Raw genomic sequence first — 23,245 nt, 5'->3', positions numbered from 1 at the left:
CTTCCACTGTATAATCATAAGGGATTTTATTTAAGTCTTACCTGAATAGTCTAGTGGTTTTCCCTACTTTCTTCAATTTAAGTCTGAATTTGGCAATAAGGAGTTCATGATCTGAGCCACAGTCAGATCCTGGTCTTGTTTTTGCTGACTGTATAGAGCTTCTCCATCTTTGGCTGCAAAGAATATAATCAACTGATTTCGGTGTTGACCATCTGGTGATGTCCATGTGTAGCGTCTTCTCTTGTGTTGTTGGAAGAGGTTGTTTGCTATGACCAGTGCACTCTCTTGGCAAAACTCTATTAGCCTTTGTCCTGCTTAATTCTGTACTCCAAGGCCAAATTTGCCTGTTACTCCAGATGTTTCTTGACTTTCTACTTTTGCATTCCAGTCCCCTATGATGAAAAGGACATCTTTTTGGGGTGTTAGTTCTAAAAGGTCTTCTACGTCTTCATAGAACTCCAGCTTCTTCAGCATGACTGGTTGGGGCATAGACTTGGATTACTCTGATACTGAATGGTTTGCCTTGGAAATGAACAGAGATCATTCTGTCATTTTTGAGATTGCATCCAAGTACTGCATTTCAGACTCTTTTGTTGACCATGACGACTATTCCATTTCTTCTAAGGGATTCCTGCCCACAGTAGTAGATATAATGGTCATCTGAGTTAAATTCTCCCATTCTAACCCATTTTAGTTCACTGATTCCTAGAATGTTGATGTTCATTCTTGCCATCTCCTGTTTGACAATTTCCAATTTGCCTTGATTCATGGACCTAACATTCCAGGTTCCTATGCAATATTGCTCTTTACAGCATCGGACCTTGCTTCTATCACCAGTCACACCCACAACTGGGTATTGTTTTTGCTTTGGCTCCATCCCTTCATTCTTTCTGGAGTTATTTCTCCACTGATCTCCAGTAGCATATCGGGCACCTACCGACCTGGGGAGTTCCTCTTTCAGTATCCTATCATTTTGCCTTTTCATACTGTTCATGGGGTTCTCAAGGCAAGAATACTGGTTTTCCATTCCCTTCTCCAGTGGACCACATTCTGTCAGACCTCTCCACCATGACCCACCCATCTTGGGTGGCCCCACATGGCATGGCTTAGTTTCATTGAGTTAGACAAGACTGTGGTCCGTGTGATTAGATTGACTAGTTTTCTGTGATTATGATTTCAGTATGTCTGCCCTCTGATGCCCTCTCTCAACACCTACCATCTTACTTGGGTTTATCTTACCTTGGATGTGGGGTATTTCTTCACAGCTGCTCCAGCAAAGTGCAGCTGCCTCTCCTTAACTTGGATGAAGGGTATCTCCTCACCACTGCCCCTCCTGACCTTGAATGTGGAGTAGCTCCTCTCAGCTCTCCTGTGCCCGTGCAGCCGCAGCTCCTTGGATGTGGGGTAGCTCCTCCCTCGGGTATGGGGTAGCTCCTCTCCGCTGCTCCTGTACCATCACAGCCTGGCACTCTCCGTCACCGCCCTTAGTCCTCCTTAAGAATATCTAAGGGGTTTTCCAGTGGTAAACATCTCATTGTCATAGACCCACTTTAGGTAATAACAGAAGTAATGACAAAGGAACAGGTTATTTGGTCCTGTTGGGGCATTAGGAGTTTTTTAATAATGAAAAGTGTGGTGGAGTGATGTTGCGTACAATGGGGCAGGGTCCTGGTTACAGGAGTTAGTAAGTGGCTTAAAAACAAATTGATAAGAGGCAATAAACCAGATGTTCCATAAAAGTGGAGTGGAGATTTGATCCAGGGATATGTTTATAACTTTAAGAGAAGGTGGTAAGGTTTTGGGCCCAAATGGCCTACTGGGCTAACTCTCAACGTGGCAAACATTATCCCTAGAAGCCCAACTGCCCTTGAAGGGATACCACCAACAGATGGACTTCTAGCAGGCTTTGTGTGCCTGTCACCCACCCTAGCAGGTTCACTGAGAGATGCTGTTGTTGCACATGTTGCAGGAAACATGGAAGATGAAGACCTGAATATCTAGAGGGATTGGGTTATACAGTATTTCTCTCCAAAGGGCCAGCTATTTTCTGGTTGTCTCTCCAGAAGAGTGTAGAGCCAACATTGTGGGCCTGGACTGGGCTCAGGAAAAGAGCATGAAACAGGAGGGAAGAGGGGAGGGCACAACTTTTGAAAGAATAGTAGTAGTAGTGAAGTCATTCAGTCGTGTCTGACTCTTTGCGACCCCATGGACTGTAGCCCACCAGGGTCCTTGGTCCATGGGATTTTCCAGGCATGAATACTGGAGTGGGTTGCCATTTCCTTCTCCAAGGAATCTTCCCAACCCAAGGATCAAACCCAGGTCTCACATGTTGTAGGCAGACGCTTTACTGTCTGAGCTACCAGGGAAGCCCTTTGAAAATGACATAGCCCAAAGACATAACATAAACTGATTAAAATCTATTGGGTCCAATATGACAGACAAGTCAATTTCACCTAAACCTTGGTTCTCAATCTGCAAGCTAAATAACATACCCAGAGGTGTCAGGACAGTTCCAAGGCACTGTCAAAAGACCAAGGAATAGGTGGTTCCCCAATTGTTGGAATGATCCTCCCACTCATTAGCATATGAAATCACCCAGCCAGTGAAAACTAACCACACCACATTCCATGACCCATACCGCATTCCATTGCCACAGCACTCCGCTCTGTAATGGCCCACGCTCTTTGGATTGTGCCTCTCTCCAAATCCGAACAAATCCACCTGTTACCTATTACTGTGTCTCTCACTGATTTTTGCAATGAGACATCAACAGCCTGAGCTTCATTAGGCCCTGAAGCCAGGCACCATGGGTTTTGGCCGGGTTCAAGTCCTGGGAGAGAGGAGCTGAAGGACAGGAGGAAAAAGCAGTGGGAAAAACATGACTCGGAATCCCCTTCATAGCCTGCCAGAAAATCTGCTAAATACCTGACCTGTACTTACAGTTTTCTTTGGCCTGATCCTTGGCACAAAGAAGGTTAAGAAGAGAAGAACTTCAACCTCCTTGGGCAACAGCTACTAAGTAGCCGCTGCCAGATCCCTCAGTTGTACCCACTGCCACTCGCCTGCTCACAGGTGGTTCGAGGAAACAAGAGATTGTAAAGGAATTAAGATTTTGTTAGTCATATGTCCTTCCAGCCATAGGAGCGAGGAGTTCCTACCCCAGCTGGAGGTCTTCTGGAATCTGAGACTGAGGTGCGTCAGTTTTTGCCAAGTTTGTGTTTGCTGCCCTGGTTTCCAGCACACTGGCCTTCTTGTCACTTCCACTGTGCTGGGTTTTCTTTGCATTCAGCTTCCACCGTGGGACCTTTTGCCAAGCTGCACTTTGCTGTGCCTGGCCTTTGCCTCATGGGGGCCAAGCCAACGTTGTTTCAGCCAGGTTAAATCTGAGAAATGGCACCATATATGTCAGGGGAGTTTTTAATTTCCCCAGTTCTGTCTCACTGCAGCAAAAATTTGAAGCGACGGACTGATTGGTTATTACAGCTCAGTTTTATTTGGCAAGCAAAGGAAAATACATCCTCAAGGGATGAGGGCTGGCTGACCCCAAAGCGAAGAGAAGAGAAGCCCACAGTTCAGTTTTGGCTCCACTTTTTACACGTTTCTTTCCCCTCCCCCTGAGCCTTTCGTATGTAAAGTGGGCTAGCCAGGAGGGCTGTTTGTTTCACCTGAGGTTCTCACTTGTGTCCTTGGACCTTCCTTTGTTCTATTTTCAGGGCTTTTCCCTCCTTTGTCTTTTACCCTACCATTCTGGACTCCTTTTTCCTATTCTATCTAAAAGAAGTATACAAAAGATCCCTTTTGTAATAACATTTAATATCCCAAACATTAACATATTAAGCAAAGATTAAATTTGTCAGTAACTCTAAAGGTGAGATATGATTTTTAAAATACCTAAATAAACAAACAAAAAACCCCAAAAAACCCTGCCTCCTCAAAACAAGCTCTATAATCATCAAATAAGAGATGAGTTTCCTCAACAAAACCTAATGTTGACAGTGCTATTTCAACTGAAACAGAGGAAAACGAATTAAAACAAATAAGAAACTTGGTGAAATTGTTGCAAAGGATTAGTTGGAGGGTGGGTAAGAGTCTTTTCCAACTAGTTTTGTTTTTTCAGCTAGTTCTGGTCTAGAAAACTTTTAAAGAATTTAGGATTACAGAGGTAAGGATTGTTTTAAGAGCGGTGACTGGTAACTCTCTCCCACATTCTAAATTTTCATTTTTCTGTTTTTCTTTCATCAACAAATTTTCTTATCTTGTAATATAGAAGTATAGAGTTAAGCCAGAGTCGATAAAAATCATTCTGTAAGTTTTATCTTAAAAGAGTACATGCAAGGGTATCACGACATATGTAATGCTTCAAATGCCTCTAGTCACCTGAATCTTCTGGCACCAGAATTATATTTTATGTGGTTCACGTGACATATAACATGATAACTGCTGAAAAAGCACCATGTGGATAATAGAAACCTTGTAGATTATATAGCTAGAGTTTAACTTCACCACATGAACACCTAAAGGACAATAGAGGTTCCAGGGCTCCATTCCAGGATACAGACCACAGGAGCTGGGGAGTTGTTAGATGGGGAAGCTGTGTTGTTTTATCAACTCATTTACTAATTGTGAAGCAGTGTCTGTGTTTGAAAATTACTGACCTGGCACACCAGCTGCTTTATTTTACAGCCATAGAATAAAAAACTAGGTGATTAAGTAATTCACTTAGGGTTACCTAGCCAGGACATGAGCTCAAGGTTTCCATTCAATTATCAACTTTGTGCTGTTTTCCAAATTCATCAATCCAATGGAAGAACAAGTATTCATAGACCATTTATTCTGGGTTTTATTGTTCCAGTCTTTGATGAGTACTATTAGGTATGCTAGTGGATATATTTTAGGTAAAATTTTCTTAAACCAGAACATACAGAGAGATTTTCAGACATAAATCTTTTGAAATTAGGTTAAATTTTAGGTTATCTGCCTAAGTCCACATTTTTCAAATAAAGTATTTTTTATTGGAGAATATTTGCTTTACAATGTGGTATTGGTTTCTGCCACTTCAAGGGAGAAATAGACCCCCCACCAAAAAAAAAAAAAAAATTAAGAGGGATTGATCCAAATCCTTATCTCTGATTGCTTTCCAAGATGACGTTAGAGCATTAACCCCAAAAGGCTTGTAAGATAATATTTATCTTCCCCAAATATGTTGGCTACTGAAATTAAATTGTGTTGCCACAATTCAGTCACTTTTTCCTTACTGTCTTGTTTGGACATAACATTTACAAAATGTAAAGCATACTGAATATTCCTTTTATGATTTTTATTCTCCATATTTCTATGTATGTATTATAAGGAAATAAGTAGATAACACACATGAGAACATCATTTACTTTGTTTCAGCATGCCTAGTATTTGGAAGGAGCCAGACATGACTGAGTGACTGAACTGAGTATTTGGAAAATAATTGCATTTTCTGGTCACAGAATGAGATTCTGTACAGTAAAGAAGAAAGGCTTTTCATTAGATGTATTTATCCAGCATTGTATGTTATACGAAAGTCTGCTGCTAAGTTGTGTCAGTCGTATCCGACTCTGTGCGACCCCATAGACAGCAGCCCACCAGGCTCCCCCGTCCCTGGGATTCTCCAGGCAAGAACACTGGAGTGGGTTGCCATTTCCTTCTCCAACGCATGAAAGTGAAAAGTGAAAGTGAAGTCGCTCAGTCGTGTCTGACTCTTAGTGACCCCATGGTCTATAGCCTACCAGGCTCCTCCGTCCATGGGATTCTCGAGGCAAGAGTACTGGAGTGGGGTGCCATTGCCTTCTCCGTTATACGAAAGTAGTAGTAATATATATTCAGAAAGAATGCAACAAATACACACATTGCTTTTGTAATAGGAATTTTTTGAGGAAAATATACAAAATTAAATGTCCTGTAAGAACAGATTTTTCTATTTCTTGAGGTTAGAAGAGCAATTATGTTTCTTTGAGCAGCTGATGGATGACATCATCAAAATGGAATTACTTCTTTGTGAAAGAATGTCAGCTTACCTTTATATTAAAAATACCTTTAGAATATATCTGTGGGAAAAGAAAGGCTGTTTCAGTAAGTGATGTCTCTATTGTACTTCTCAACCTAAGCCAAAATATTCTCTCAGATCGCTCCTCTAGTTACAGTACCTCAAATTTAAAAAGATACAAAAATATCACAAAATACCTTCTCTTCCCCACCTCTCCACCCCACACCCCGGTCCTTCCTGTAAACCAAGATAACTAAGTATGGCTGATACCAAGTAGTTCTCATATCAAAATCATAGCTTTTGTATTGTCCTAATGACTCTGCTGGAGACTCAGGCCAGTTGAAAATATATATTAAAATACATATTATACTTGCACCTGTTTAGATGTTATATCATAATAATTTAATGAGATGAAATAGCAACTAATAGAACAGAAGATGCAACTAAATAAGCTGCTACAACTTTCAAAATGTAATTTGATATACTGATTTATTCACTGATGAATATTTAGGGAATGAAGATCCTTTATAATTGGTTTTCTAATGCACTTGTGGCACATAAGAAACTGTACTACATTTCATCTTAGGATAAATCAGTTTTTTCACTAAGTTTCATGTATATGAGGCTTTGTGCTGCTGCTGCTGCTAAGTCACTTCAGTCGTGTCCGACTCTGTGCAACCCCATAGACGGCAGCCCACCAGGCTCCCCCGTCCCTGGGATTCTCCAGGCAAGAACACTGGAGTGGGTTGCCATTTCCTTCTCCAGTGCATGAAAGCGAAAAGTGAAAATGAAGTCGCTCAGCTGTGCATGTCAAAAACATTTTATGTTCATTTCCATCATGACCAGGAACAATTGAACAAAATGTGGTTATTTGACCCAAGGTAAACCTATGAAGTCCAGAGACTTTGTTCTGGTGATATGACCCTTGCTATTTGGTATCCAATTGGTGATTCTTTCCTAATTTTCAATCATCCAACATTTTCTACTATTATCTAGCTTGTTTCCCCTTCCCCCAGACATGTGTGGAGCTGATACATGAACATGTTAACTCACTCATTTTTCTTTAGAGTTAGTGTAGTGGCTCACCCAAGCATTAAACCCCTCTCTAATTATGAAATACAATTGTCTTTCCTGAAAGTTAACTGAAGGAAAGGGCCTCTAAATGACTCTCAAGTTTTCTGAAATGCAGAATAATTCTGAATGCAACTCTGATGTCTTTTTTTCCTGAGGTTCTCTGGTGGTAATAATGGTAGGAGTATACTTAAACCAAAAAGATATACTTAAACAGAAAAGTCTTTCTGTTCATCTGTAATGGTAATCTTGAACAAGGACTAGACTGCTTTATCTTCTGCAGGTTTATTGCACAAAGGGTTTGGGATTAGGCAGGCATATCTGGGACATGAAAACAGTTTTGAGGAACTTATTTTGTGACACCAAGTATAAAATAATTAAATAACTAAACATATAACCTTAACATGTTCTTTTAGTTTACAATGTGACAATAATAATCTTCTGGGAAATAAATATACAAGGAAGTTGAGAAATACACGTCCTTAAAAATAATGTATAATTTTAGTAGGATGATGAGCATATAGTTACATGTCTAGGAAATATTCTTTTTAAGTATAAATGTTCAGCAAAGACATACGATTTCAAGACCTGTTTGAGTGGTAAAAGGCAAAGAACTTGGCAAACTAAAGTAAAGGAAGAATTTTAGGTATGGCAGAGTAACTTGATGTAAACCAAGTCTCTGAGAAAAATTAGGGAATTTATTTTTGTTTCTATCTAAATCAGGAGAATAGAGAGTGACAGAGGCAGCATGTCTTAAGGGCCTGGAACATGGTGAGCAGGGTGTGGAGGAGACAACACCGAGGCGAGCATTATATTGCCTTGGAGGACTCTTACCTAAGGCTAAGAAGACAGCCTGAAAGTAGACAGAAATCTATGCTGAGATTTTAGGCTTATTAGGTTTTATAGCAACAAATGTTTACTTCAGGTCCGAGATGGCAGGACTTGAGGGGACGAAAGTTCAAAGAAAAGAGAAGATGAAAGTATGGCATTGTCATTTTTTCCCCCTCAAGCCATTATTAAATTTTATTTGCTGGAGGTTTGAGGTCTAAGAAGTAGAGTCAGAAGTCGCAGGTAAAGATCTGGGCAGCTATACACTCTTTGGTAATTTCACAGGATGGAGGAAAAAACACTGGAGGAGGATCTCCAGTGATTATTACTGAATTCCTCTTAGGATCACAGAAAGGTTAAACCCTAGGAATATGGATGATGAGAATTAGATTAATTTTCACAAAAATGGGAATCTCAGTCCTAAACAAACAAAATCTCACACTACAAAAAAAATTATTTGCCCCATATTTAAGGTGCCTGAGAGAAAACAGAAAGATATTCTGTTTGGAAGATAATATGAAAAAAAAAAATCAAATTATCTCTATAATTTTTCACAAGCTATAACCAAAACTTGATCAAACTTATTAGGCATGCCAGGAAATAGAATTAAAAGACAGGAACTAAGAAAATAAACAATATAAGCAGATCCAAAGGTGAATCAGAGTTGGATTCACTTTCATGTATTATGAGCTTAATGAAGAGTAAAATGCTTAACAAATTGTTGGTAAGATGAAGAATCTCACCATATAATTGAAATTTATAAATAATAACCGAATGGAAATCATAGAATTAAAAATATAATTGACATTAAGAATGCAACAGATGTGTTTAACTGCAGATTAGACTATTGAAGAGATGACTAGCGATCTAGAAGAGAGATTGTTAGAAAATATACAGACTGAAGTACAGACAGAAAAAAGGTCTCTAATATAGAAAAGAAATCCAAGACATGACATACAGTAAAGTGATTTAATATCTGTAACTAGTTTCAGAATAAGAAGAGAGAGAAGGTTATAAAATGTGATAAAAGGAATATTTTAACAGATAATACCTGAGAATTTCCCACAACTGATTAAAGGGCGTCAATCCACACAATTCAGAACTTTAGCAAATACCAAGGAGGATTGTAGCAGAGTGAAAAAAAAACCCTAGGTGTATTAGATTAAAATCCATTTTTTAAAATGCATAAAGAAAATTTGTAAAAGTAGTCAGATAAATAAAAGACATACTATATTAAAAGAAAAAAACATTTCATAAAAAGCATGCAGAAGATAATACAATGAAATCTTTCAAGTGCTGAAAGAAAATATGTGTGAACCAGCAATTTTTATCCAGGAAAAATATTCCTCAAAAATAAAGATGAAATAAAAATGTTTCCAGACAAAAACTGAAATGACTCATCAACAGCAAATCTGCATGAATGTGTACATTAAAAGGAGTTCATCAGATAGAAGAATAATGATCCCAAAGAGAAACATAGAAAAGAAAGAATGGAGAGCAATGCAACAGATAAGGGTAAATTTAAATGAATATGACTCAAGAAATGATAATAAGAACAACCCCTTTGGGGTCAAAATAGATATCGAATTGAAAATATGACAATTAGAGCATAAATGGTAAGGCACTAGTTTTAAATGAAATAGCTTTTAAATCTTTGCATTTTAGAGGAAATACTGCATATTAATAACTAATAATGATTATGAGTAAATTTAATGGGCTATTGCTCCCAGTAATAACAAAACATATAACAGAAGCAGAAGTATAATGTGTGAAATGGAATTGAAAATGAAACATTATTGCAGACTTTGTTTTTCAACATAATTTACTGAGAATTTCATTATTCCTAAATATGGATGTTCTAGATCAGCACTGTACAATAGAAATCTAACATGAGCCTATGATCATATTAAACAGATAAAAATAAACACTAAAATAAGCATAATGTAATATTTTTAAAAATATATCTTAATATTCTTTCAACATATAAAATATTTTTAATCAGATATTTTATATTTTTTTGTCAAATTAAGTCTTCAAAATCTGGTGTGCATTCAGACTTGCAGCTCATTTCATATTGAAATAGCCACATTTCACGTGCTTAATATTCACACATGGTTAGTGGCTACCATCATGGGCAATAGTCTGTGGTCTATAATGTAGCAGGAATAAACTTGGATGAATCTATATGAATTAGATCTACTGACCAGTAAGTCATCTAATGATATATTAAACTGTATATTTTATTACTTAAATAACTTTCTGCTTAGAATCTAATTCCCCAGCAATTAATATTATCTTAGTTCTTGAAATATAATGCTAATTGGCAGTATGGATACTGACGTAAAAAAGAATTCTGGAATACAATAATATCAAATTGTTCACACCCAGCCCCTCCCCCAAATCAAAGTCAAAAACACTGTCACAGTCATTATTATATAGTGGAAAATCCAATACGTTGGCCACCTGATGTGAAGAACTGACTCATTAGAAAAGACCCTGATGCTGGGAAAGATTGACGGCAGGAGGAGAAGGGAACGACAGAGGATGAGATGGTTGGATGGCATCACTGACTCAATGGACATGAGTTTGAGTGAGCTCCAGGAGTTGGTGATGGACAGGGAAGCCTGACATTCTGCAGTCCATGGGATCGCAGAGAGTCAGACAGGACTGAGCAACTGAGCTGAACTGATTTGTCTAAATGCAAACTTGCTTGATTGTACAATTTGGTCAACAAAACATAAATGTCAAGAGATGTAATCTCACAATAACTTACTTAAGCATGACCTTAATTTTTAGATTACTTTGTATTAAAAAAGATAAGTTAATTCAAATAAAGCTGGCCACCTTCACCTCATTAAGGAAACTTCAATTGTGGCTTCAAAGGTAAATGAGAAGCATGCTTTATAAAACTGAAAATATAATAGCTCTACTTTTAGCTATTAAAGATTATAGCTTATAAAGCTATAAGATTAGCACTTATTTCTATAAGCATGTAGACTTTACTCAACTATAATCTCTTAATTACTCTGTGTGTGTGTGTGTGTGTGTGTGTGTTAGTAGCTCAGCCGTGTCTGAGTCTATGAGACCCCATGGACTGTAGCCCACCAGTCTTCTCTGTCCATGGGATTCTCCAGGCAAGTATACTGCAGTGGACTGCCATTCCCTCCTCTAGGGGATCTTCCCGACCCAGGGATTGAACCCAGGTCTCCTGCATGGCAGGTGGACTCTTTACCATCTGAGCCACAAGGGAAGCCAAATTACTCCTTCGGCCCATGAATATAAGCAATCTTTAGAAACGGGATGTAAATATATTGCTTTGAAGACAACAAGTCGTCTCACCCAGAGAGTCTGTATGACAGTTAAATTATGGATTGTAAAAATGTACCAGCTGTATGATTCAGTGAGGACAAGCAAGCATACTTACCATTCAGAAGACCCTGCTTGGCTTCCCGGACATTTTTGTTTGTTTTTTTTGTAGTATAAGTGCAGCATCTTCTATCTTAATCGGAGAAGGATTTGGTAGAGTGACATTAAATGTTCTTTTCAGAACAGAATGTCTTAAAAATGGACTGAGCTATGGGTAGTCAAACAAAAGAAAAAACTGTCTTAATTATATTATTCATAAACATAATAATTAAACTATTCATAATAATTTGAAAAAAGTATTATTTTACAAAAATGAATAATGTATTCATTAATGGAAATAAATTTTGTAACATACCTACACCATTTATTAATATCTTACACTAAAAAGGAATTTGGGGATATAATAATTTTAGATTATAATTTAGGTTTACATTATAATTTAGGAATACAATTTAGGTTTTTAGGGTTAATATCTGTAAATGTATGTTAAAGTGTAAAAAAGTTACTAGTCATGAGGTAGACTAAAGTATGTTTAATAGTTTTGCCAAAAATCATATATATTTGAGAGAGACCAAAATCTTGGATGAAATCTTAAACATTTTTAATAAGAAATACATAGATTTTTGCATATATTAATATCACATAAAACTGGCTTAAAACACAACTTTCAAAAAACTAAGATCATGTCATCCAGTCCCATCATTTCATGGCATATAGATGGGGAAACAATGGAAACTGACAGACTTAATTTTCTCGGGCTCCGGAATCACTGTGGATGGGGACTGCACCCATGAGATTAAAAGACACTTGCTTGTTGAAAGTAAAGCTATGACAAACCTAGACAGTGTATTAAAAAGCAGAGACATTACTTTGCCAACAAAGGTCCATCTAGTCAAAGCTATGATTTTTCCAGTAGTCATGTATGGAAGTGAGAGTTGGTCCATAAAGAAGGCTGGGTGCCAAAGAGTTGATGCTTTCAAACTGTTGTGTTGGAGAAGACTCCCGAGAGTCCCTTGAACTGCAAGGCGATCAAACCAGTCAATCCTAAAGGAAATCAACCCTGAATATTCATTGGAAGGACTGATGATGAAGCTGAAGCTCCAATACTTTGGCCACCTGATGTGAAGAGCCAACTCATTGGAAAAGACCCTGATGCTGGGAAAGATTGAAGGCAGGAGGAGAAGGGGACGACAGAGGAGGAGATGGTTGGATGGCATCACTGACTCAATGAACGTGAGTTTGAGCAAGCTCTGGGAGGTGGTCAAGGACAGGGAAGCCCAGTGTGCTGCAGTCCATGGGGTCACAAAGAGTTGGACATGACTGAGCGACTGAACAACAACAAATATCACATAATTTTATTCTGAAAACACATTTTTCTTCCAATGAAACTAGGTGTTGGTTTCTCAGATGTCTTCTCTCAACCTTATCCTTTCATCAAATATTGACTAAATTCTTATCATCTGCCCAAAACTATCTTTCATACTGTAAACATCCAGTAACAAAAGTTCATTTACTTATATTCAGCATTTACATTCCAGTGAAAACATTGAGAAAGACAAAAATTTGAAACAACTCAAAAACTAAAAATCAAATAAACCCCCTAGTGTCTAAGTTTCAACTGCTGTGAGGAATGTCCACTGAATCTCTTGCTAAAAGGAGATGACTGATAAACAAAATTATGGAATTTCACTCAACTGATATGTACTGAGTACCTCAGAGGGGACTGGCAGGGCTTCCCTGCTGGCTCAGACAGTAAAGAACCTGCCTGCAATGTGGGAGACCCAGTTTTGATCCCTGGGTCAGGAGAAGACCGCCTGAAGAAGGAAATGGCAACCCACTCTAGTATTATTACTTGGAGAATTCCATGGACAGAGGAGCCTGGTGAGCTACAGTTCATGGGGTTGCAAAAAGTTGGACACAACTGAGTGACTAACTCACTTTCATGTGACTGGTACCAGTTCTACCATAACCTTATCAACACATATCCTTTTTTTTTTTTTTTAAATGACCCTGCCAGGAACACTGTATAACTTAGGTATACAAAGAATTTGGGTATTGGGATGAGTAATTAATAAGTAAATGATTTTTGAGAATACTGCATTTCTCACTGTCTACATTCGATAGGAAGATAATTACAGGTTTAGAACTGGTTTCATAAAGAAAGGGTATTTAACAGATCTCAGTGAAAATTTGGACTTGTACACTTTTAATATCTGTGGCATTTGGAAGGTTATTTCCCCCTTTTTGAACCTTGATTTCCTCATTTTTCAAATAGAGAAAATGTTATATACTTTATACAAACTTTATGGTTATATTAATTGAATTAAAGTATGTAAACTAGTCTTTGTTCTTGAGAAGCAGTATAACTCAGCAGTTAAAAGCATGGACTGTCTATCAATCCATCCTTGATATCTGCTTTATTTGTGTCCTTAAGCAACTTATGGGCTTCCCTGGTGGCTCAGATGATAAAGAATGTGCCTGCACTGCAGGAGACCCAGGTTCAATCCCTGGGTTGGGAAGAGTCCCTGGAGAAGGGAATGGCAACACACTCCAGTATTCTTGCCTGGAGAATTCTATGGACAGAGGAGCCTGGTAGGCCATACTCCATGAGGTCATAAGGAGTCAGACATGACTGAGCAACTAACACTTTCACTTTCAAGCAACTTACTTAACTTACTCTTTGGTTTTGACATGTGTTAGATGAAGATGATAAAATAATACCTATTTGACAATATTGTTTTGAGGACTAAATTAATCACAATGTTTAAAGCACATCAAACCTGGCACATCAACACCACTATGTATCAAGTATTATTATTATTACTTATATAGTGTCTTCCCAAAAAGTGAACATTTGCATCAAGTTACTAAAAATAAATATTCTGATATAAAGAGACAGAAAGTTATCTTGTGTAAATGGATTGGAATAATAATCTCTGATGGCTCAGCAGGTAAAGAATCCTCCTGCATTGCAGGAGACATAGGAGATGCAGGTTTGATCTCTGGGTCTGGAAGATCCCCTGGAGGAGGAAATGGCAACCCATTCTAGTATTCTTCCTGGGAAATCCCATGGACAGAAGAGCCTGGTGGGCTACTGTTCTTGGGGTCAGAATGAGTTGGACACGACTGAGCAACTAAGCACAGGACACTATTGATAAAATGTCTATACTACTGAAAGCAGTTCACATATTTAATGCAATCTCTATCAAAATACCCCTGACATTTTTCACAGACTAGAAAGAATAATCCTAAAATTTGTTCTGAACCACAAAAGACCCTGAATAGCCAAAGTTCTCCTGGAAAGAAAAAAAAAAAAAGCTGCATTTACCATGTTCTCTGACTTCTGGCTATACTACAGAGCTATAGTAATCAAAACAGTATGATACTGGCACAAAAAGAGATACATAGTTAAAGAGAACAGAGAGCCCGGAAATAAACCCATGCACTTATGGTCAATCTATGACAAAAGAAGTAAGAATATACAATGAGGAAAAGTCAATCTCTTCAATATGTGGTACTGGGAAAAGAGGACAGCTACATATAAAAGAATGAAATTAGAACACTCTCTAAGACCACATAAAAAATAAACTCAAAATAGATTAAAGACCTGAATGTAAGATGGGATGTTAGAAAACTCCTAGAAGAAAACATAGGCAGAACATTCTGACGTAAGTCATGACAATATATTTTTTGGATTTGTCTCTTAAGGCAAAGAAAACAAAAGCAAAAGTGAACAAGTGGGACCAAATGAAACTTAAAAGCTATTGCACAACAAAAGAACCTATCAACAAAATGAAAGTACAACCTATGAAATGGGAGAAAATATTTGAAAATGATGCAACCAACAAGCAATTAATATTCAAAATATACAGACAGCTCACATAACTCAGTACAAAAAAAATCAAAAACTGGACAGAAGCCCTGAACAGACATTTCTCCATAGAAGACACACAGATAGCTAACAGGAACATGAAAAGGTGCTCAACATTGTTAATCATCAGAGAAATGTAAATCAAAACAACAAGATACCACCTCATGCCTGTCAGAATGGCTAGCATTAAAAAGTCTACAAATACCAAAATTTGGCCAGGATGTGAAGAAAAGGGAATCCTAGAAAGCATAGGTGGAGAAGGCAATGGCACCCCACTCCAGTGCTCTTGCCTGGAAGACCCCATGGGTGGAGGAGCCTGGTAGGCTGCAGTCCATGGGGTCGTGAAGAGTCAGACATGACTGAGCGACTTCACTTTCACTTTTCACTTTCATGCATTGGAGAAGGAACTGGCAACCCACTCCAGTGTTCTTGCCTGGAGAATCCCAGGGACGGGGGAGCCTGGTGGGCTGCTGTCTCTGGGGTCCCACAGAGTTGGACACGACTGAAGTGACTTAACAGCAGCAGCAGCAGCAGCAGCAGAAAGCATAGGTGGGAATGTAAATTGGAATAGCCACTAAGAAGAACAGTGCTGCTGCTGCTGCTAAGCCGCTTCAGTCGTGTCTGACTCTGTGTGACCCCATAGACGCCAGCCCACCAGGCTCCCCCGTCCCTGGGATTCTCCAGGCAAGAACACTGGAGTGGGTTGCCATTTCCTTCTCCAATGCATGAAAGTGAAAAGTGAAAGTGAAGTCGCTCAGTCGTGTCCAACTCTTAGCGACTCCATGGACTGCAGCCCACCAGGCTCCTCCGTCCATGGGATTTTCCAGGCAAGAGTACTGGAGTGGGTTGCCATAGCCTTCTCCAAGAAGAACAGTGGAGAGGTTCAAAAAACTAAAATTAGAACTATTGTATGATCTAGCAATTCCACTCCTGAGTATATATATCTGAAGAAAATGAACACTAATTTTCAAACATGCATGTACTGCTATGTTCCTAGCAATGCTGTTTACAATAGCCAAAATATAGAAGCAACTAAAGTGTCCATCCACACAGGCATAGATAAAGAAGATGTGGAATATATATACAATGTAATACTACTCAGCTATAAAAAAAAATGAAATTTGCATTTTCAGCAACATGGATGGAGATTATCATACTAAGTGAAATAAGTCAGACAGAAAAAGACAAATATCATATATTACTTATAAGTGGAATCTAAAAATATGATATAAATGAACTTATTTACAAAATGGAAACAACAGTGAACCAATGTTTGTGCCGAAGAATTGATTCTTTTGAACTATAGTGTTGGAGAAGACTCTTGAGGGTTCCTTGGACAGCAAGGAGATTCAACCAGTCAATCCTAAAGGAAATTAGCCCTGAATATTGATTGGAAGAACTGATGCTGAAGCTGAAACTCTGATACTTTGGTCAACTGATGTGAAGACCTGACTCATTGGAAAAGACCCTGATGCTGGGAAAGACTGAAGGCTTGAGGAGAAGGGGACAATGGAGGATGAGATGGTTGTATGGCACCACCAACTCAATGGACATGAGTTTGAGCAGGCTTTGGGAGTTGGTAATGGATAGGGAAGCCTGGTGTACTGCAGTCCTTGGGGTCACAAAGAGCTGGACACGACTGAGCAACTGAACTGAACTGAATGTTTATAGAATTACTTCCAAAACTATAGTCCTAATCCAAAATTTTCATGATTTAAAGAAGGAAAACTGGGTAAATACTATTTATTCCCCCTTCCTCTTATTTATTACACAAGTGGATATGAAGTGCTTACAACATACCAGGTACTACACTAGGGTCTAACGATAAAATATTCAAGAAATAAGACAAAATATCAGGCCTTGTGAAATCCACTACCAATAATCAGATAATCATAAAATAAATGTAAAATCAAAGAGTGATAAGAACTCTTAAGAGGTACATAAAGACAAATAGGAAGATTTGACCAAGGAAGGGCAATCAGAGGCTTCATCAAAGAAATGATGATTGAATTGAAATCTGAAGAAAGGATAGAACTCAGTTAGGCAGTGGTGATGGGGGAAGGAAGGATGTACTCCAGGCTGAGAGACCTAAACAAAAACTCTGAAACATGTTCTAGTAACTAAAAGAAGATTAGTGGGCTTGGAGTGGAATAAAGAAACACATCATAAGAGATGTTGCTTTGAGGATAAACAGGCCAAGTTAAGGGGAGTCTTTATGATAAAAGTGATTAGAGACCACTGAGGTCTATTAAAAAGAGGGTGAGAGATGATTTTCTTGTTTTTTAGAAAGATCATTCATTACTATATTTTTTAAATTCAAAATTGAATTTGAATAGGAGTCCTCCTATTCAAATTCCCATGGAAATGGCCAAAGAAATATACGATTAGGAAGAACTCTATATTAAGGGAAAAAAGGGATAGAACATTTTTATGCTGAAAGTTTCAAAGAATTACAAGCAGATAGAATAGTGATGAGAACGGACTGAAGGAGATTTAGAGGGATGATTCAGGCTTCCTGTCCCCTATCCTGAACTGATTTCCAAGTAAAAATATTCACTTCAGGAAGTTGAAATTTTGTCATTCTCAATCTGCTGCTGCTAAGTCGCTTCAGTCGTGTCTGACTCTGTGCGACCCCATAGATGGCAGCCCACCAGGCTCCCCCATCCCTGGGATTCTCCAGGCAAGAACACTGGACTGGGTTGTCATTTCCTTCTCCATCTACAGATGACCAAACTAGCGTAATGTCATTGAGGGTAAAATACTGGAGTCAGTGATGCCATCCAACCATCCCATCCTCTGTCATCCCCTTCTCCTCCTGTCCTCAATCTTTCCCAGCATCAGGGTCTTCTCCAAGGAGTCAGTTCTTCAAATCAAGTGGCAAAAATACTGGAGCTTCAGTTTCAGCATTAGTCCTTTCAATGAATATTCAGAATTGATTTCCTTTAGGATTGACTGGTTGGATCTCCTTTTGGTCCAAGGGACTCTCAAGAGTCTTCTTCAACACCACAGTTCGAAAGTATCAATTCCTTGGCACTCAGCTTTCTTTTTGGTCCAACTCTCATATCCATTCATGACTACTAGAAAAACCATAGCTTTAACTAGATGGACCCTTGTTAGCAAAGTAATGTCTCTGCTTTCTAATATGCTCTCTAGGGTAGTCACAGCTTTTCCTCTAAGGAACAAATGTCTTTTAATTTCTTGGCTATAGTCACCATCTGCAGTGATTTCAGAGCCCCAAAATATAAAGTATCTCACTGTTTCCACTGTTTCTCCATCTATTTGCCATGAAGTGATGGGACCAGATGCCATGATATTTGTTTTTTGAATGTTGAAATTTAAGCCAGCTTTTCACTCTCCTCTTTCACCTTCACCAAGAGGCTCTTTATTTCCTTTTTGCTTTCTGCCATAAGGGTGGTGTCATCTGCATATCTGAGGTTATTGATATTTCTCCCAGTAATCTTGATTCCAGCGTGGGCTTCATCCAGCCCAGCATTTCACATGATGTATTCTGCATATAAGTTAAATAAGCAAGGTGACAATATACATCCTTGATATACGCCTTTCCCAATTTGGAACCAGTCTGTTGTTCTGTGTCCAGTTTTACCTGTTGCTTCTTGACCTGCATACAGATTTCTCAGGAGGCAGGTAAGGTGGTCTGGTATTGCCATTTCTTGAAGAATTTTCCATAGTCTGCTGTGATCCACACAGTCAAAGACTTTAGGGTAGTCAATGAAACAGAAGTAGATGTTTTTCTGGAACTCACTTGTCTTTTCTAAGATTCAATGGATGTTGGCAATTGTTTTGGCTATTATGGGTCTTTTGTGTTTCCACACAAGTTAAAAAAAAAAGTTGTTCTAGTCAGTGAACGATTGCCATTGGTAAGTTGATATGAATTGCACTGAATCTATAGATTGTATATTGTATATTGCCTTGGGTAGTATTTGTTTTTTAAAAAAACAGTATTGATTTTTCCAATTCAAAAACATGGTTTATCTTTCCATTTGCTTGTGTTATCTTTAATTGCTTTAATCAGCATCTTACAGTTTGGAGTATATATCTTTAGGTAGGTGTATTCCTAGGCTTTATTCTTTTTGATGCAAGGGTAAATGGGATTGTTTCCATAACTTTGCATTCTGCTATTTCATTGTTAGTGTATAGAAATGCAACAGATTTCTATGTATTACTTTTGTATCTTACAAATTTACTGAATTCACCGATGAGCTCTAGTAGTTTTCTGGTAGTGTCTTTAGGATTTTCTGTGTATAGCATTATGTCATCTTCAAACAGTGACAGTTTTACTTCTTCTTTTCAAATTTGGATTCTTTGTATTTTTCCTCTTATTGCTCATGGCTAGGACTTCCAAAACTATATTGAATAAAACTGCTGAGAGTGGACGTCCTATTCCTGGCTTGGAAGAAATGCTTTCATTTCTTCACCATTAAGTATGATGCTAGCTGTGAATCTGTCATAAATGACCTTTATTATGTTGAGGTGGTTTCCCTCTATGGACAGTTTCTGGAGAGATTTTGTCATAAATGGATGCTGAATTTTATCAAAAGCTTCTTATGTATCCATTGAGATGATCATACTGTTTTTATTCTTCAATTTGATAATGTGGTATATCATAATGATCTATTTGTGGGTATTGAAAAATACTTCCATCCCCAGGATAAATCCCACTTAACCATGGTGAATGATCCTTTCAATATATTGTTTTTGTTGGATTTTTTCATCTATATTTATCAGAAATTTTGGCCTGTGATTTTCTTTTTTTGTAGTATCTTTCTTTGACTTTCAAAGGGGCTTCAAAGAATGAGTTTAGAAGTGTTCCTTCCCTTGTCAAGTTCTGGAATAGTTTTCAGAAGTATAGATGCTAATTTGTCTCAAAATGTTTGACTGAACTCACTTATGAAGGCATCTGGCCCTGGACTTTTACATCTTTGGAATTTTTAAATCATAGTTTCAATTTAAGTACTTGTGATTGGTCTGCTCATGTTTTCTATTTCTTCCAGGTTCTGTTTTGGGAGATTGTATCTTTTTAAGAAATGGACAAATTCTTATAGGTTGTCCACTTTATTGGCATATATATACAGTTGCTTGTGGTAGCCTTTTGTTCCATTGTATTTGTGTGGTGTAAGTTGTAACTTCTCCTTTTTCATTTCTAACTGTATTGATTTGGACCTTCTCTCCTTTTTTCTTGTTTGGCTAAAGGTTTGTCAATTTTATCTTTTCAGAGAACCAATTTTTTTTTCATTAATCTTTTCTATTGTTTTTTTAATTTCTATTTCATTTATTTCTTCTCTGATCTTTAGGATTTCTTTCCTTCTATCTTTGGGTTTTGTTTGGTTTTCTTTCTCTAGTTTCCTTAGGTTATTTCTATGAGATGTTTCTTGTTTCCTGGGGGTAAGCTTGTATCAGTATATACTTCCCTCTTAAAACTGCTTTTGGTCCATCCCATAGGTTTTAGATCACTGTGTCTCCATTTTCATCTGTCTTTGGGTATTCTTTTTATTTCCTCTTTAATTACTTGATTATTGGTTGTTTTCAGCATATTGTTTAGCCTCCATGTATTCATGCTTTTTGCATTTTTTTTTCTTGCAGTTGATTTCTAATCTCAAAGTGTTTTGGTCAGAACAGATGCTTGATAAGATTTCAGTTTTCTTAAATTTACCAAGATTTGCTTTGGTCCGGCATGTGATCTATCCTAGAGAATGTTCCATGTGCACTTGAAAAGGATGTATAGTCTGCTTCTTTCATATGGAATGCCCTATAAATATTAAGTTCATTTGGTCTAATGCATCACTTAAGACCTGTATTTCCTTCTTGATTTTCTGTCTGGATCATCTGTCCAATGATTTAAGTGGGATGTGGAAGTGAAAATGAAGTCACTCAATCGTGTCCGACTCTTTGCGACCTCATGGACTGTAGCCCACCAGGCTCCTCTGTCCATGGGATTCTCCAGGCAAGAATACTGGAGTGGGGTGCCATTTCCTTTTCCAGGGGATGTTCCCAACCCAGAGATCGAACCCAGGTCTCCCGTACTACAGGCAGACGCTTTACCGTCTGAGCCACCAGGGAAGCCCCCCACTATTATTTTGTTACTGTCAATTTCTCCTTATAAGGTTGTTAATATTTACCTTACATATTAACATGCTCCTATGTTGGATGCATATATATTTACAATTATTTTATCTTTCTCTTGGCTAGATCCCTTGATCGTTATGTAGTGTCCTTCTTTGTCTATTTTAAAATTTATTTTGTCTCATAAAAGTATTGCAACTCCATATTTATTTTGATTTCCTTTTGAATGGAATACCTTTTATCAACCCCTCATGTTCAGTCTACAATGTGTCCCTAGATCTGAAGTTGGTCTCTTATAGGTAGCATATATATGGGTCTTGTTTTTGTATCCATTCAGCTGGTCTGTGTCTTTTGGTTGGAGCATTTAATCCATTCATATTTAAGGTAATTATCAATATGCATGTTCTCATTGTCATTTTTAAATTGTTTGGATTTTTGTAGCTCTTTTTTATGCCCTCCCTCTTTTATTCTCTTTTCATATGATTTGATGGCTTTCTTTAGTTTTGTATTTGCATTGTTTTCTTATTTGTGTGTATATCTATTGCACATTTTTGATTTGTGGTTATTGTGAGGTTTTGATACAGCACTCTCTTGCTACCTGTTTAAATATACATGATTGTTTTATGTTGCTGATCTCTTAATTTCAAATCCGTTTCAAATATCCTGCATTTGTACTCATCACAAAATTATTGTTTTTGTTCATTGTTCAGTCACCCAGTCTTGCCCCACTCTTTGCAGTACCATGGACTGCAGCACGCTAGATTCCTCTCCTTCACTGTTTCCTAGAGTTTGCTCATATTCATATCCATTGAGTCAATGATAGCATCCAATCATCTCATCCTCTGTTGTCCCCTTCTCCCACTTTAAATTTTTCCCAGCATCAGGGTCTTTTCCAGTGAATTGGCTCTTCCCATAAGGTAGCCAAAGTACTGGAGCCTCAGCTTCAGCATCAGTCCATCCAATAAATATTCAGGGTTGATTTCCTGTAGGATTGCTTGGTTTGATCTCCTCACAGTCCAAGGGACTCTCAAGACTCTTCTCCAACACAACAGTTAGAAAGCATCAACTCTTTGGTGCTCAGCCTTCTTTATGGTCCAACTCTCACATCCATACATGACTACTGGAAAACCATAGCTTTGATTAGGTGGGCCTTTGTTGGCAAGGTGATGTCTCAGCTTTTTAATGCATTGTCTAGGTTTGTCATAGCTTTTCTTTCAAGGAGCAATAGTCTTTTAATTTCATGACTTTAGTAAATTTCTGTAGTGATTTTGGGGCCCAAGAAAATAAAGCCTGTCACTGTTTACACTTTTCCCCATCTGTCTGCCATGAAGTGATGGTACAAGATGCCATGATCTTAGGTTTTTTGAATGTTGAGTTTTAAACCAACATTTTTGCTATTCTCTTTCACCCTCATCAAGAGGCTCTTTAGTTCCTCTTTGCTTTATGCCATTATGGTGTTGTCATCTGTATATCTGAAGTTATTAATATTTCTCCCTGCAATCATGATTCTAGCTTTGAGTTATCCAGCCTGGCATTTTGCATGATGTACTCTGCATATAAGTTAAATAATCAGGGCAACAATATGCAGTCTTAATGTACTCATTTCCTAATTTTGAACCAGTCCATTGTTCCATGTTTGGTTCTAACTCTTGCTTCTTGACCTGCATATAGGTTTCTCAGGAGGCAGGTAAAGTGCTCTGGTATTCCTATCTCTTTAAGAATTTTCCACAATTTATTGTGATCTACACAGGCAAAGGCTTTAGGGTAGTCAATGAAGCAGAAGTAGCTGTTTTTTTCTGGAATTCTCTTGCTTTTTCTATGACCCAACAAAAGTTAGTAATTTGATCTCTGGCTCCTCTGCCTTTTCTAAATCCAATTTGTACATCTGGAAGTTCTTGGTTCACACACTGTTGTAGCCTAGCTTGGAGGATTGTCAGCATTACCTTGCTAGCATGTGAAATGAGCACAATTGTGTGGTAGTTTGAACATTCTTTGGCAGTGCCCTTCTTTTT

At 38.0% G+C, this 23,245-nt stretch overlaps 1 protein-coding gene across 1 annotated transcript in view; it reads right to left on the bottom strand.

Moving 5' to 3' along the window:
* Positions 1-5,768: 5,768 nt before the first annotated feature.
* STPG2 (sperm tail PG-rich repeat containing 2) overlaps positions 5,769-23,245 on the bottom strand; it is a 626,162-nt gene continuing 608,685 nt past the window's right edge. Inside the window, exons 13-14 of the mRNA XM_027544018.1 lie at positions 11,340-11,489; positions 5,769-6,077 (exon numbers count right to left, since the gene is read on the bottom strand). Of these exons, the coding sequence (XP_027399819.1) occupies positions 11,343-11,489 (147 nt within the window). The 3' untranslated portion in view covers positions 5,769-6,077; positions 11,340-11,342. The remainder of the gene's footprint in view (positions 6,078-11,339; positions 11,490-23,245) is intronic.

This window comes from Bos indicus x Bos taurus, chromosome 6 (genome assembly GCF_003369695.1).
Source record: "Bos indicus x Bos taurus breed Angus x Brahman F1 hybrid chromosome 6, Bos_hybrid_MaternalHap_v2.0, whole genome shotgun sequence".
In the NCBI taxonomy this organism is placed as follows: domain Eukaryota; kingdom Metazoa; phylum Chordata; class Mammalia; order Artiodactyla; family Bovidae; genus Bos; species Bos indicus x Bos taurus.
Note: the sequence above shows the minus strand (reverse complement) of the source record. Positions and strands in the feature narration are given on the sequence as shown.